This window comes from Corvus moneduloides, chromosome Z (assembly GCF_009650955.1).
Source record: "Corvus moneduloides isolate bCorMon1 chromosome Z, bCorMon1.pri, whole genome shotgun sequence".
NCBI lineage: Eukaryota > Metazoa > Chordata > Aves > Passeriformes > Corvidae > Corvus > Corvus moneduloides.
In genome coordinates this window covers 15,080,718-15,096,337 of record NC_045511.1, presented here as the reverse complement: position 1 = coordinate 15,096,337, position 15,620 = coordinate 15,080,718, and the positions used below count along the sequence as shown (strand labels likewise).

Here is a 15,620-nt window from a genome sequence, read left to right as displayed (position 1 = left end):
GCTCGGCCGGGCGCCCCCGGGGACCGGCGGCGGGGCGGGTCCGTGTTTCCGCCGTGCCCCGGGGGCGCGGGCGGGGCGGGGCGGGGCGGTCAAGAAGAGGGCGCGCACGGGCCGGGGGGCGGTGATGGCGGAGGCGGCGGTGGCGGCGGGGCCGCTGATGCGGCGCTATGAGGGGGCAGCGCGGGGCCGCGGCGTGGCGGCGGACGGCTGGCGCGTCTGCTTGGCACACAGCTTCGAGGAGCTGCGGCAGCCCTACGGCGCTGGGGACGTGCCGGTCCGCGACGTCCTGCGGCACATCGGCCTCGTCTTGCGGTACGGGGGGGAGCGGAGGGGGCCGGGAACACACCGGGACGAGGGAGGGCGTCCCGCGGGGGGACACAGCGTCGCGCTGGAGCCGCTCGGTGCTGCGGGGAGCTCGGCCCGGGGAGGTGCCGGCGGTGTCCCAGTGCACGGAGGGCAGAATCCGGCGGATCACGGAAGGCCCCGGGCTGGCGGGAGCCGCCCTCCTGCCGCCCGGAGCCGCCGGCACTCTCCAGCCTTCCTGGCGCCGGCACTGGGAGCGCTGGTGCTAAGGGGCAGCACCCGGCGCTCGGGCTGGCCAGAACGGGGGGAGCGGGGAGGACTGGGGCATTGCTTGGGGATGGGGACCCCCATCTGCCACCCCCAGGGCTCATCGCTGCCGCATCGTCCCCAGTGCTGGCAGCTGGAGGTTAGACTGGGGCCGGCTGGGAGGGGTTTGGAACGCAGTGCTGTGGCAGGTTTGGGAATGGGGCACCTCTCCCGGTTTGCGTTGGGGTGAGCTGGAAGTAACGATGGAGAACACGCGTGGAAAGCGAGGGTGTTGTTTTAACCTTTAAAGCGGGACTCCGAGCGCTGGCAGTGTTTGTGCACTCGTCAGGCTGAGTGCTGGGACCAGCGACGGCATCGCTTATTTCCTTGTGCTGGATTTATGTCTCCTGCCTCCATTTTCTGCTGGTGTCCTTGGAGGCTGCAGCTTGCCAAGCTGGTTCCTGCAAAGCTGCATGAAAGGGCAAATACTGGATTGCTTCGGGATGCACGACATGCTGGTCTGACCTGAGACACCCCGGCGCGAATCTGGACATCAGGGAAAGGAGAGCGTCGGTCATGCACTGGAGATAAATAAAGGCTGCTGGAAAAGCCGCCGCGTCAGGTTGGGATGACCTGAGCATGTGGGAAAGCGTGAAGTTCTGGTGGGGTGAGCAGGGAGGAGAAGCAATCCTGGCCTTGTACTTATTGAAGTCTGGAAGTGGCTTGTATCAGACCTAGGAGAAGGTCTTTGAAAGCAAGAAGCTCAAATTGCTGCCTCTTCTGTTCAAGTTTAGGAGGTAATTTGGTTGTCATTTCAAAATACTTTTTGCAAGGGCAAGAGCTTCCTTGCAAGGAGATTCCAGCTTCAAGAGCAGAGGAGACAAAGTGCTGGGACGACAAGAAATACCTGTGTGGGCTTGAGTTAAAACCCAAGGCCAACACTATTGGCTGACACAGGGCAGCCCATTCAGGGATGTAAGGGTGTATGGGAGGCTGCATGCTCCAGGCATTGGTGGACACGTGAGCATCTTCCATGACATGGAAACCTGGGTGGTGGTGCTGCAAGAGGAGCCTGGAGCACAGTTCTGTGTCATGGTGCAGGGATCTGTGAAGCTCTGCAGACTGGCCTGCCCTTTCCTGAGTGACCCATGGTGAGTAGCCCCTGTGCCAGGGATGCTCTCAAAACTTGGCCTGGCTTGGTACGTCAAGTGCAAAGTCACCTGCTGCAGGTGTTTGTAGCCACTGGGAGTGCCTTGGAGTCACTGCACATCTTTGGCTCAGGAGGTCCAGGACTGGCAGAGGAGCCACCACATCCTGGGTTGACACTGTTGTGTTGAATTAAACATGATGATGGGTGCCCTCTTCTGCAGCACCAGCCCTTGATGCGGGTGACATGCCTGGGGATGTTGACAGCCCTGGGGCAGGATTTTTTTGTTAATCAGGGCTCATCGGGGTAACTGTGGGGCATATGCATGTTTGGAAAGAAAGGGCTGTGCAGAGGACTCAGCTGGGGCTGGTGAGGCAGGAGAAGAGGTGCAGGTAGATTTCCACAGAGATGGCTTGTGTCCTGAGAGGGGTCACAGCATGAATCCAGATCAGCTGGGTAATGTTCAGATGGGTTCTAATTCCACTGCCATTTGAAGGGAAAGAAAGCCCTCCAGCCCTGGCAGGGCTTTTGGTGCTATGGAGTACAAAGACTTTCTCCTGGTTATTCTGTAGCCCTGGCAGAGCTGTTAATAGCCAGCAATTGGGCGTCGACCACTGGGCTTCTCTTCTTGGCTTGCACAATTTTGGGAGAAGCTGGCAGGAGAAGAGTTTGCTATTGAGATGGTGAAAGGACTCTGGCAGTGGAAATAAATCTCAATTTTTTTCTATTGTGTGCTCCTGGAAAAACTGCTTCTTGAAATCCATCTCCTTTCCAAGGAGTCAGAATGCCCCACTAGGCTGTGCTGCAGCCACTCTGCCTGGACACCTTATTTCCTGTTGCCAGAAGCCTGCTGGGGAAGAGGCTGGGTTGGTTCCCTGGCGCTGGGTTGAAAAAGAATAATAATCATTTCCTTGAGAGAGAGAACACTGCCAAAACCTCGCCTTGGCGGGGTAAGGCCAGGGCTGTCCTGGCTGGAGAAGAGCAGTTGCAGCAGATGTAGCTGGAAGATAGTGGCAGGCCCTGCTTCAGGGCAGTCATGCAGGACAGGCTGGTTCTCATCATGCCCTGAACCTCTATGAGCAAAACATCCACAGACAGCCAAACACAAAAGCTGGGTCTGTAGGAGTGGAGAGGAGGCTGCAATTAGGTCCTGTGAGACTGCAACCCAGAAAATCTCACCCTTTGAGGGATCTAGGGACCTTAGATGTTGGTGAGTGAAGGTGTATGCCCAGTGAGCAGCCAAAAAGTCAAGTGTGGGTTGTTTCTGCTGGGGAAGTGTAGTAGTAGATGTGTCATGGAAGAACCTCTCCCGTTTTCTCCTGGGTGTACATGTTCCAGAGGATTATTGCCCATTGCCTGTGCTCTGCATCCTGTGAAACCAGGGGCAGGACAGGCTGTGTGCTCCTGGTCGGGGTGGTTTTCTGCTTGGCAGTATGGCATGGGTGTCTGCAGGTAGCTCAGGGACATTGTCCTCCGTGGGGGTTCCCGTGTCCCCACTGCCCTCCTGGCACCCAGGGCCATGGAGCTGCTGGCTGGGTCTTGCCTGACTGCTGGGCAAGGTTCAGCAGCTTCTGGTCTGGTAGCTGGTTTCCGTGTGCTAATTGTCTCTGTACAGAAGGCTTAACTTGAGGCAGTTTATTAGCCAAAGCCAGGACTTAAAAGCACTGACTCGGAGCCCAGCCCTGATCCTCTTGCCTGGAGTGGTGCTGGCACACCCAGCCACAGGTGTCTTGTTTGGGTGTCTCGATTCCCAGGCCTTTGGGTGAGAAATTATCGGATGGGCAGTGCTGGTCTGCGCAGCTGGTGTGTGGCTGGAGGCGAGTCCCCAGGATCCTGCCGGCTGCAGACAGCAACCATCCCCACTTCCAGGGAAAGGCTGCCCTGTGCAATCTGCCCCTGAGGATGTGGCACAGGGATGTGGCAGTTTATGGCAGTGGGGACATGGAGGTAGAAGAGCAAAGCTTGTGTCCCTGGAGCAGTGTGTGGCTTCTCTGGGCTTGTACCTCTGTTTTCAGGCCTTCCTTAGCAGGACATTCTGTACCAGGCATGGAGGTGGTGGTGGTCCTTGTGCATTGTGGATGTCTGGGAAAGCCTCCTGTCCTGCATGAGCTGGGAGTCCTGCTCCTGAGTTGCCCTTACAGTCAGTCCTGAGCTGCCTGGACTCTGCCTGCTTGTGCTTGCTGACCGATGTGTGCTCCAGATGGATGATAGAGGCTGTCACCCCTTGTGCCATGGGCACAGGGACACAGGTTCCTGTTGTACATCTCTACAAGGAGGGAAAGCTCAACCTGTGCTCATCCTGCCCAGTAGCACTGAAGGGATGGTGTTGCCTGCTCCTGTCTTCTTTAATGCTTCTCTTTCCCTTGCAGATACTTCAGGTGGTGGTTAAAGAAGACCCGCATAGAGAAGAAATCTGCCTTCATTGACCTCTTGTGTGCTGTTCCGCTGCAGCAGATCTATGGTCAGCCTGCACTTTGGGCACTGGGATGGGTGGAGGTTCACATGGGGCCATCTGGGTGCTAGACAGAATGAGTGAGTCAAGGAGCTTTCATGCTGCGGGTGATGCTGAGTGTTCCTCTGCTGCAGAGATGCATGGGGAGAGTTCTTGTGCCAGATCCCACCAGGGGGAGGAATGAGGGCTAACTTTTGGTGTCTTTGCCAGGGTGTCCGCTCGGCGGGATCGGGGGAGGCACCATCACCCGTGGCTGGCGGGGAGAGTTCTGCCGCTGGCAGCTGAACCCTGGCCTTTACCACTATGAAACAGTTATCGCCAATCAGGTAGGGTCTGCGAGGGGAGTGAGTGTTGCTGCAGCAGCCTGGGCACTTGGGACATCATGCCATGCTCATCTCATCCCCGGCTCCTCTCCTCCACAGTTCACGGTGTGCCTGCGGTGCAAGGGGCAGACGGTTTACCAGCAGGTCTTGTCCGTGGAGAGGCCCAGCACCCTGCAGGGCTGGAACTGGGGCTACTGTGGCCACTATGCCTTTTACCATGCCCTGTACCCCCGTGCCTGGCTGGTCTACGAGCTGCCGGGGCAGAACGTGGTGCTCACTTGCCGACAGCTCTCTCCCGTCATCCCCCATGACTATAAGGTAAGGAGGTGATGGCATTCCCGAGGGCAGAGCTCCTCCTTAGCCGGGCTTTCCCAACATTTCCCCGTGCCTACACTCAGCAATGGTCCCGGGCGGGGAACCCCGGCAGCCATGCGGGAGCTCGGCATTGCATCGAGGGATGGCTCAGCTGCTGCACTGCCCCTGCTGGCTACCAGCCCCAGGCGAGGGTGGGAGCTGCGCTGCTGACATGTCTGACCTTCCTCTTACCCCAGCGCAGCACGTGAGCCTGTATCAACCTGCCGAGCAGATGAGTGATGAGACACCCGGCTGAGCCTTAAAAGCCGCTTTCCATCTCTCTGCTGCCCGTTGTGGTGTTTGCTAGCCCAGGGCTTCTTTTCTGAATTTTGCCTTGCCTGCCTCCCAAATTCCTCTGCTTCTGCTGCTGCTCCTCAGCTTGGCAACAAGACCGAATTATTATTCCTGGTGCTGTTGCTCCTTGTGCTTCCTGCATGGTGTCCCCATCAGTGGGGGAAATGATGGTGGGGCAGCTGCCTGTGGAGCAGCAGCCCTGTAGACAGCATTCTGTGTCTCTGCCAGGACTCCAGCCTGCCAGTGGGAGTGTTCATCTGGGAGGTGGAGAACGGGAGGGATGAGGACGTGGAAGTGTCCATCATGTTCAGCCTGCAGAATGGCACAGGAGCGAAGGAGGACAGGAGCGGCGGGCACTGGAATGAGCCCTTCACCTTCCAGAAGGATGGCGAGCGGGTTGCTGGAGTCCTTCTGCACCACTTCCCGGCTGTGAACCCCTTCACCTTGGCCATCTCTGCCCGGGAGAAGGTAAAGGGCTGGCCCTGGTGCTATGGCTGCTGCTGGGGAGGTTGTGCAGCCCTGCTGGATGTGGGGGAGCTGCTTGCAGCAGCTGGTAAAGGATGGATGTGCAATGGGTTTGGGGTTGGCACCGGTTCTCAGTGCTTCCCTGATCCCAAGAGTGGGAAAATGACTTCCCTGAGGGCACCCTCTTTGGGGGTATCAGGAGAGCAGCTGAGGGTGAAGCTTGTGGGGCTACAAGTTTGGGGTTAGAGTTGCTGGGCAGCACATGGGAAGTGAGTGTCATGTCCTGGTGGTGGTGTTGGGGAGTGGAGAGCATTAATTTTCTCCTCCAAAGTAGCAGCCCCTGATGATGCTCTTCCCTTTCCCAGGCTGGCACAGGAGTCACCCATGTCACGGCATTCAATCCCGCAGGATTGGGTAGAGAGGTGTGGCAGGACCTCCTGCAGGATGGCAGGCTGGATTCACCCACCGGTGAGTCCGTCCATCCTCTGTGGGATGGGAGGAGAGGGAGCAGGGGGAAAGGGTGGCCACACTGGTTCTGGGCACCCAAGCCAGGGCAGAGTTCCCTCCCTCCAGCTTCCTTGGTTGGTAAAAAGCTGTCCAGGATGCTTAGGCTTGTTCTCAACTTTAGGCTGTATCCAGACTTCCTGTTGCTCATCCCTTCTGTGGTTCTCCAAAAAATGTTCATACCACTTCGGGACTGTCCTTGGGTATTGGTTACACGTGCCAGTATCTCATTAGTTGCACACTGAATTAGATTTCTGCTAGGGAGCCAGTGTGCTGCCAGCCACCTTCCCTCAGTTCCAGTTGCCAGATGAACGAGTTGTATTCCATCAGAATTGTTCCAGCCAGCGTTTAACAGTGCTGGGGGTTTAGTGCTGCCATTGCTTCCTGTCCTCTGTCTACTGTACCAGTCCTCTGAAGGTCTCTGCTGTTCCTTTGATGATTCTGCATCCATCCTCAGGTCTCTGCTCACTCTTTTGGGAGGAGCCTTGAAGTAGGGTGACGTCTCCAGCCTTTGCTGGTCACCTCCTATTGCCATAAAAGGTGACCATTTCCCCAATGTCTGCCAGTTTTTAAACAAGGATGGTGCTGACAAACGAGTGATGCTGCTTCTGGGTCTTTGCAAGATTTCTTGAGGCTTAAATTATGTAAATGAAGTGTTTAATACGTAATTTTTTCCAGAAAAATAAGCTTCCTGCCTAGATGTACTCAGAGCTCCCCAGGCTATTGGGATGTGGTTTTCCTTCATGCCTGCCAGACATTATCATAGTCAGGATCTGTGCTTATGTTGCTCTAATGAGTTTACCTTGTACACATGTCAGAACTAGCATGTAATTATCCAGCCACCTCAGGGCTTTTCTTAAATACCAGCATGGCTCAAACACCCTGCAAAAAGCTGGAAACAATGACTGTCCCTAGAAAGTCACAGTGTCTCTGAGTGCAGCGCAGATACAGAGTCATGGGATACTCTGTAGCTTCCATTCATGCCTCCTGGCTTTTCCTGTCTGATTTGTTCCTGTTCTTGGATGACTGAATCCTTTTAGCCACTCCTCCCATGGAAGGTATTTTTTTCCTACGGCAGCATCATCCCTTAAAGCCCTGGGGCTGTACCTTCAAGGTTGTATGGGGGCTTTGGTATGCCCATACAGTCTCATCTCCCTCAAGGTGTGTGTGAACTTCAGTTACCCTCTCTTTGGTCTTCCTTGATTGCTTAAGAATATCTTAATTTTTCCTGGCAGGTAAAAGCAGCCCAACAGAGAAGGGGGAGGTGACAGCAGCAGCAGTGTGTGCCAGCTGCCGGGTGCCTGCCCGTGGGCACAAGACACTAGAGTTGGCCCTGGCGTGGGACATGCCCCGTGTTCACTTTGGCTCCAAGGAAAAGCTGCACCTCAGGTAGGTGGGTTGTCTCCAGTGGTGTTAGGCTTAAGCCCCCCAAAGCCCCCTTTTCCCTCTTTCCTGATTTCTGTACAATGTGGGGACCTTTCGCCACACGCTCCCTGTGGCTGTGGTCCTGCCAGCTCAGGGAGGGGACCCTGTGTCCAGCCCCTGCTCCCCAGTGCCCCTGCAGTAGCAGTTGAGTTCTGCTGTTCGGTGTAGTTCAGTGTCCCTCTGTGGTGTCCATGTGGGTTTCCCAGGTGGAGCCCGTGGGGTGCTCACCAAACCCTTGCTTGGCAGGCGGTACACACGGTTTTTTGGCAGCGAAGGCGATGCTGCTCCTGCCCTGTCCCATTACGCCCTGACACACTATGAGGAGTGGGAGAGGAAGATCGAAGCGTGGCAGAATCCCATCCTGGAGAACAGGTAGGGCAGATGAGGGCACTTTCCCAGTGGCCTCCTGGGGTTGGCTGTCGTAGCAGCATCACCACCTCAGCCACTGAGGGCAGGCTTCCCTCTTCCCCGCAGCCAGCTGCCTTCCTGGTACAAGTCGGCCCTCTTCAATGAGCTCTACTTCATGACGGATGGGGGAACCATCTGGATGGAGGTGCCTCCGGATTGCTGTGCTGAGGACCTGCAGGGGCCGGCGGGGGCTGGGCTGTCCCACCTCCTCCCTGTTCTGCGGGAGTACGGAAGGTTTGCTTATTTGGAAGGTAACTCACAGGGATGCGAGGGATTCTCCTAATTCATCCCCTCCCATTACTGTAGCCATGCGCTTTTAACCTGCCATGGGGATGTTTTTCACACTCCAGTGTGTAGGGAGCAGTGCTATTCCTAGGTAAACCCCTTGCAGCCCTGTAGGATACGGCAGGAAATATTCTCCAGACCCTTATGTAGAGAATAAAATGCACTTTGAATGGAAGCCCCTGCCTGTGCTGGGAAAGATCCCCTTGTCCTGGGCCATGTGGAGGGAGGACCTGCCCCCCTTCTCCCTTCCCCATCCCTCACCATCTGCCCTGTCCTGCCAGGCCAGGAGTACCGGATGTACAACACCTATGATGTCCATTTCTACGCCTCCTTTGCTCTCGTCATGCTGTGGCCCAAGCTGCAGATCAGCCTGCAGTATGACATTGGTGAGTGTCCCCAGAGGCCCTGCCTTGGTGTGTGCTCAGGGCTTCACCTCAGGAAGAGACGGAGGATTTGCAACAGCAGCTGCTGTAGAGATGTGTGCCATGGATCCAGCATCCCCCATCAGCTGCTCTGCTGTGCCCAGGACATGCAGCCCTGGAATGTTGCTGCCTGAGCATCTCTGTGCCCGGCACTGAGGGTGCCTTCTTGCCACGCTGGGGGTGCACAGCTGTCTCTGCCTGCCCTGGGGGGAGCCCCTGGTCTTCCCATCTCTGTCCTTGCCCCTTGCAGAGCAGACACACAGAGCTGTTTGCAGACCCTGTTGCTCTGGCTGGGCTTGGTGGCTGCTCGGTAGTGCCCCAAGCAGGGGTGGAGCACAGCTCATTGCTGGGCTCTGGAAGGGCTGACCCACTATGGTCCCTTCCCAACCCAGCCCTAGGGAGGTGATGACAGCTGTATGTCCCCTGCTGAGGGGGGGATGGGGAGCAGCCTGGTGTCCCCTCAACCCTTTACAGAGGGCTGTGATCTTGGAGCCGCTGAGGGCAGCCTGATGTACTGGTGGCGCTGCCTGTGCCTATGCTTGGACCTTTCTTCTGCAGCTTCTGCTGCCCTTCTAATGTGTCTTCCTCTGTGTCCTCTGCAGCTGTCACTGTGGTGAATGAGGATGTCCAGTCCCGGCAGTACCTGATGTGTGGTCAGACAGCCCAGGTGAAGATGAAGAACGTGGTGCCACATGACATTGGGGACCCAGGTGAGGGATCTGTTGGACCTGTGGGGGAGCAGAGAGGGTGCCAAGCTATGGGAAATGGGTATGCTGCATGAGATACACTGTTTGTTGTTGTCAAGTGTTGGAACAGGCTGCCTGGGAGGTTGTGGTATCACCATTCCTGGAGTGTCTAAAAAAAGTGTAGATGAGGCACTTAGGGAGGTAGTTCAGTGGTGAATTTAGCAGTGCTGAGAGGTCTTTTCCAACTTTAATGATTCTGTCATTCTGTATTTTCTGGGAGTGGAAAGCTGGATGGTGTGGGGTGGTGATGAAGACCGTGCTGCATGGAGCTTGTACAAGGGAGACGGAGGGAAGTAGCAGGAAGGGTGTTCTCACTAGATGAGATGGCACTGGGTACAACACATTCTTCCAGTGCTGCTTGATCACAGCACCCTTGAGTCCTTGCTCCTGTGTAGGAGCAGGGGTGTTTGTTGCTTGCTGCCCTGCTGCATCTGGTCTGTCCTGGTTTAGATGATGAGCCATGGCAGCGTGTCAACGCCTACCTGATGCACGACACTGCTGACTGGAAGGACCTCAACCTGAAGTTTGTGCTGCAGGTGTACCGTGACTACTACCTGACACGTGACTGCCTGTACCTGCAGGACATGTGGCCAGTATGCCAGGTACTGGGAGGTCAGACCCGTGGGGCATCACCCTTTCCCTCAGGAGCCAAGCAACGTCCTGAGAGGATGGATGCTCCCAAGCAGAGTGAGAGGAGCTTCCAGGATGTGAGGGCTGCGTGACCATCTCCTGCCTCTCCCACAGGCTGTGATGGAGTCGGAGCTGAAGTTTGACACGGATAACGATGGGCTTATTGAAAACGGTGGCTTTGCTGACCAGACGTACGACGCATGGGTGGTGCATGGAGCCAGGTGAGACAGAGAGGCAGGTGGGGCTGGAGATGGGGACTGTGGGGTGGGGACACAGCTCAGAGCTGGGCCCTTGTATCCCACTTGTCGTGGAACCCTTGAGGTGTCCCACATTCCTGATGCTTCTCTCCTTTGGCTCCGGCAGTGCCTACTGTGGCGGGCTGTGGCTGGCTGCCGTCTGCATGATGTGCAAGATGGCAGAGGTGCTCGGGGATACTGAGGTCCGGCAGAAATACCTGGACATCCTGAACAAGGGCAAGGAGGCGTTTGAGAGGAGGCTCTGGAATGGTGGGTGCTCAGCAGTGGGGAACCATGCTCAGCTGGCCATGTGTCCCTTGGGAGGGGGTGGCTCCTCCTTGGATCATGAAGCCTTGTGGGGAATGGGGGAAGAAAGGGATGATACTGTCCCTCCAAGATGGGGGAAAGGAAAGGAGTGGAGGGGAAGGAGCAGGTGTCTAGGAGGGAACAGGTGTGGGAAAGGAAGAAGAGTCTTGTGGAAAAAGCAGCTGTGCTCCTGCCACACAGGGTGGTGTGTAGGGACAGCTCACATGAAGCAGTATCCTAATCTATTGATTTAAAACTATCTCCTGCCTTTTCCAGGAAAATACTACAACTATGATAGCAGTGGAAGTCACACCTCCAGCAGTATCATGTCAGACCAGTGTGCTGGGCAGTGGTTTCTCGGAGCTTGTGGTCTGGACCAAGGGGAGTTTGAGGTAAGAGAAGGGGCTGCTTGGTGTAAGGTTGGGGTGAGATGGGACCTGTGGCAGGAGGGAAACAGCAGCAGGGCTGGTGCATGCTGCGGGGTACACATTAGGGCTGGTGTGGGGGCACCTGCCTGCTCTCCCAATGTGCACACCCCAGTGGAGGCTGTTGGATGGATCCAGTGGAATCCATCTTAAACCAAAACCTTCTCACAGAGAGGCCATGCAGCAGGGATGTATAACTGCAGTTATCTTTGGCCCCAATGAAGTTTGCTCTGGACAAGGTGCTATTTGTTTAAAAACGGTAGAAAAAAGTGTAGGAAACTTTCCAAGTTATTTGCTGCCCTAAAAAGTCCAAAATTAGTATCAGAGGGAACTATGGCTTATTCCAAGCCCTAGAGTCTGTTGCTCTTCAGTTGCAAGAGAAGAACTGGCTGCAGACTCCTCGTGTCTGGTGGGATGGTCCGGAGCAGCTGTTGGTGCTGCAATACCTGGAAGAGAGGGGGGCAGTGGAGAACCACTGGGTTATTTATGCCCCTTGGGCAGTTGTCAGAGCAAAGCTTTCTCGTGGAGATGGGCAGGCAAGTGCCTCTGCTGAGTGAAGGGAGGAGTGGCTTTGTCTGTGAGAGGGTGACAAACCACTTCACTGTCTGTTGGTAAATCAGAGGGGAGCTTCAGGTGACTTTACCTGGTCATTCCCTCCTGTGTTTAACCTAGTGTGGGGTTGGGACTGTGCCTGGAGCTCCAGGCAGGATCTGGCCCAGCCCTCCTGCAGTAATATCCTTTTGGGAGGAAAGAGTAAACGTGGTGCAGTCCAGAATCTGGCCTGCCTTTGCCCAGCCTCCGACTGCTGCTGCTGAAGGTGGCACTTCTCCCTGCTTTCTGGTGAGCTCTGAGCTCACTGGAGGTGGGACTGGTGAATTCCTCTCTGTTTACTATGACATTCCGTGATTTTTTTCCATGTATTTTGATCTGTTGCCTTGCTGGCATCACTCTTGTCAGTAACCTCATTAATGTGGCCTTGCTGCATGCACAAGGCAGCAGTGAACGAGTCAGAAATGTGATGTAAGAGCAGCCTGTGATCCAGTCCTGAAGAAAGTGTGCCCCAAGAGCTTCTGCCAGAGAAGGGCACATCAGCCCTTTACTGATTCCTACAGCATCCCCATGGCTTATCTCCAGAGCCACACTGGGTAAAAATGTCTGCAGGGCTGCTGGGCTTGAGCACAGAGAGAAGGAATTTGCTGCTTTTGCTTTGAGTCTGCCAAAGCTGTCTGGTTGGACTGCCCAGCCTTCCCAGCAAGGTCCTGCCTGGTGTCATCCCAGCCTCTGCTTCTCCTGGCTCTAGTGTCACCAGACTGGCAAGAAGTGTCTGGCACATCCCTGGGCTGTGCTGATGAGCCTCCTGGCTCTTGCTTCTCTTGCAAGTGATGAACATAAACCAAATGAGGATGGTGTGGTTGGCCAGGCCCCCAAAGCAAACCCCCAAGAGATGGGAAAGGGGCTTGGCCAGTGACTGTGGTTGAGAAGCTGTTTTTGGAGATGGACTAGTTGGATGAGCTGTCAGCCTCCTCAGGAGGAAGGTGGAATGTGGTTCAGCATCTCTCTGCTCCCCTCTGGGAGCTTTTTGCTCTTTTCGGGGAAAGAGACTTTTCATGTCCTCCTGTTATTTTCCTGAGGTGGGAATTCATTGCTATTGACCCAGCGAACAGTGTTGCCCTTTTCCTCATGGAAAATTTAATCCTGCTCCAGACCCAGCCTGAGGGGTCCACATGAGCACCGAGCCCATCTCTGTCCGGCCAGGTTTTCCCCAAGAGTCATGTTCTCAGCGCGCTCAAGACCATCTTCGAGAAGAACGTGATGAGCTTCGCGGGCGGCACCATGGGAGCAGTGAACGGCATGAGACCCGACGGCATGCCCGACACCTCCAGCGTCCAGTCCAACGAGGTTTGGATTGGCGTGGTCTACTCCCTGGCTGCCACCATGATCCAGGAGGTGAGCGGGGATGCTGCTGCCGCACTTCCCAGCATGTGCTCCGTGTGCTCTGTGGATGTGCTGATGGTCCTGTCTCCTCTCCTGCAGGGCATGGTGGAGGAAGGCTTCCGCACGGCGGAGGGCTGCTACCGGACGGTTTGGGAACGGCTGGGCATGGCTTTCCAGACGCCGGAGGCCTATCGGGAGAAGAAGGTGTACCGCTCGCTGGCCTACATGCGGCCCCTCAGCATCTGGAGCATGCAGCTGGCCCTGGAGCGCCGGGCTGGCCAGGCACCGGCACCCGCCCAGCTCCCCCAGGGCCCCACCCACCCTTGAGCCTCGTGGCACTGGGCAGAGCAGCGGGCGCACCGCGGGCTGGGGGGGCCGCAGATGGCAGGCAGGGACCCTCCCCTCCCGCTCTGTGCTAGTACTCGCATTGCTGTTTTCCTTCCCTACCTCCACTACATGCCCTTGACCTCAGGGGGCTTCCAGCCACTGATGCTGAGCACACGGGGGGATCAGAGGTGCGGGGATGTCTCCTCAGAGGGGGGTGGGTTAAGGAGTGGCTGCTGGAGCCTGTGCCTCCCCTTCCCCATCGCTCAGGGCTCTGATAGCCTGCTGGTTCCCCAGCCATCCCAAACTGCAGCTGGTACCTTGTCCAGGGGCACAGGAGACCTCTCTGCTGCAGTCATTGGGCTGGGTAAGGTGGGGACCTGTCCTGCAGGGAGAAAAAGGGTGTGGGTGAATGTGTGTGTGAGGATGTTGGACTGGTGCACTCAGGCACATGGATGCTGTAGTTGTCCTGGGGTGACACTGCACATACTGACTGGCTCTGCCCCAGGAGGGCCTGTGGCAGATACAATCCCCAGGGGAGACCCGGCTCCCTGGATGGTGACAATCTGAGCCCAAGAAGCAGGTCCTGGTCTGGTACCATGGCCCCCCTCCCTGCTGGCGCTGGGGGCAGGCAGTGGAGCACATTTAAGGGGATAAATCACTTCAATTCTTAATAAATCTGTCTAGCTGTCTACTCTTGTTCATCTTCGGTATCTTCTTTCCACCAGGCCAAGCCAAAAGAGGAAATCCTTTCTGCCCCCATTTTTTCTTCTTGGGTTGGGCTGGAGGGCTACGGATGCAGGGAGTGGACGAGTCCCAGTGGTGGCTGACTCTTGTGGAGTTTTGCTAAAGGGAGCAGGATCTGCCTCCTTATCTACTTGCCCAGATGTGACAGCAGGCAAGACCTGCTTCTTGCTTGGCTCCTGGCTCTGCCTGGACTGCCTTGCACGCAGCAGAGGCGAGAGCATTCCTCCTGAGAAGGCCTCTGTGGGGAGCAGCTGAGCCACAGGGCTGCAGGCCCTTGACTAAATCGAGTCCCCTTCTGCCCAGGGTTACCACCTCGCCTCCTTTTCTTTCTTTCTCTGCCACTGCAGCATTTGAAGGCTGTACCAGCCTGGTGTGGGAGGGATAGAAAGGAGGGAGCTCCCCTGCCTTTCCCTTTGTGTCCCCAGACATACAGATCTCCCTGGACAGACAGATAGTCAGCACCCCTGCTGTTATCCCTTGGATGGAGAGAGGGATACCCCAGTTCCCTTTCTGTAGCAGGATGCTCTGCCTGAGTGGGAGTAAAACAACTTGAGCAATTCCCTATTTGCTAAGTGGTAAATGGAGAAAGGGGTGTCATGCTGCTTTTGGTGTTGAAAAATGCTGAAATGAGTCAGTCCTTAAAGTTAAACATCCTGATAGCGGTGAAGATGTCATAAAACTGGTAAAGAACCAAATAAAGGAACCAGAAGGTGATACTATAGATAACATAGCTAAAGCTGCTGAGCTGACACAGCTGACATCTGGCTGACAGTCAATCACTTTATACTGTAAAAGCCTGCTCCCAATTTCTAAGGGCAGGATCTTCTTACACACCCCTTCCCAGAATGTGTGTGGAGATTCTGCCCTTTATGGAGGAAAAATAGGTTTGCCCCCTCCCTAAGGCTGAACTAAAGAGATTTGCCCACAATTACTAGTACGGATGAGTAACTTCAGGCTCTTCTTTGTAATTGGTTTTGCTAGCTTTAATATAATTAATGCTGCTCCGAAATAGTGCATCATACAATACATATAGCTTCTAATCTGTAGTAAGTAATTCTTACTAAGAAATTTTTGTCTGATTATCATAATAAATAATTTATTTTTATATAAATAGATCTGATTTGCCATCCTCAGTCCTGTGGTACTACGTTGTACAAAGTTTATATTACACCTCTACAATCCTTTAGACATAATCCATTGACAAAGTCTAGGGCTAAGTTTGGATCCAGCTCTGCCCAAACTCTTCACTGGGGAGGATTCTATAATGCCAGGGAGTCCTTTCTGAACCTTGTGATTCAGTGGAAGGGCCTTTTTAATAAACACTGTCTGAAGTTCCCATTCTGTTTGTGACGTTCTCACAGACATATAACCCCACAATCCCATGTCCCACATCTCCTCCATATCCTGAGGCAGGAGCAGATGTGTGGGCCAGTTCTGTGCCCACAGCTGGGGTTCCTCTGGGTGCCATGAGGGATTTGGGGTACCAGCTGGGGGCTCCCCCCTCCCAGCATGAGCAGGGGATCACTGGCACTGCCATACCTGAGAACTGCCACTGCACAGTGAAGCCAAAGGTGGGGTGTCTCTTGGCACTGGGATGCTGCTGGACCCCTTTGCAAGGGTGACACCAGGATCTGCTTGTTGGT

General features: G+C 55.4%; 1 protein-coding gene across 1 annotated transcript; it reads left to right on the top strand.

Annotated features, from left to right (window-relative positions):
- Positions 1–138: 138 nt before the first annotated feature.
- GBA2 (glucosylceramidase beta 2) lies at positions 139–13,924 on the top strand. Its single transcript, XM_032096333.1, has 17 exons — positions 139–312; positions 4,066–4,157; positions 4,359–4,474; positions 4,571–4,789; positions 5,348–5,587; positions 5,950–6,052; positions 7,324–7,477; positions 7,760–7,885; positions 7,988–8,172; positions 8,488–8,592; positions 9,231–9,338; positions 9,825–9,976; positions 10,119–10,225; positions 10,368–10,510; positions 10,823–10,938; positions 12,727–12,918; positions 13,006–13,924. The coding sequence occupies exons 1-17, from the start codon at positions 158–160 to the stop codon at positions 13,231–13,233; spliced, it is 2,541 nt and encodes an 846-aa protein (XP_031952224.1). The 5' UTR covers positions 139–157; the 3' UTR covers positions 13,234–13,924.
- Positions 13,925–15,620: the final 1,696 nt, after the last annotated feature.

Coding starts and splice junctions, on each gene's coding strand:
- GBA2 (XM_032096333.1), top strand. CDS start 158: ATGCGGCGCTATGAGGGGGCAGCGCGGGGCCGCGGCGTGGCGGCGGAC. Junction 4,475..4,570: donor AAACAGTTATCGCCAATCAG/GTAGGGTCTGCG, acceptor TCTCCTCCACAG/TTCACGGTGTGCCTGCGGTG. Junction 5,588..5,949: donor CCATCTCTGCCCGGGAGAAG/GTAAAGGGCTGG, acceptor TCCCTTTCCCAG/GCTGGCACAGGAGTCACCCA.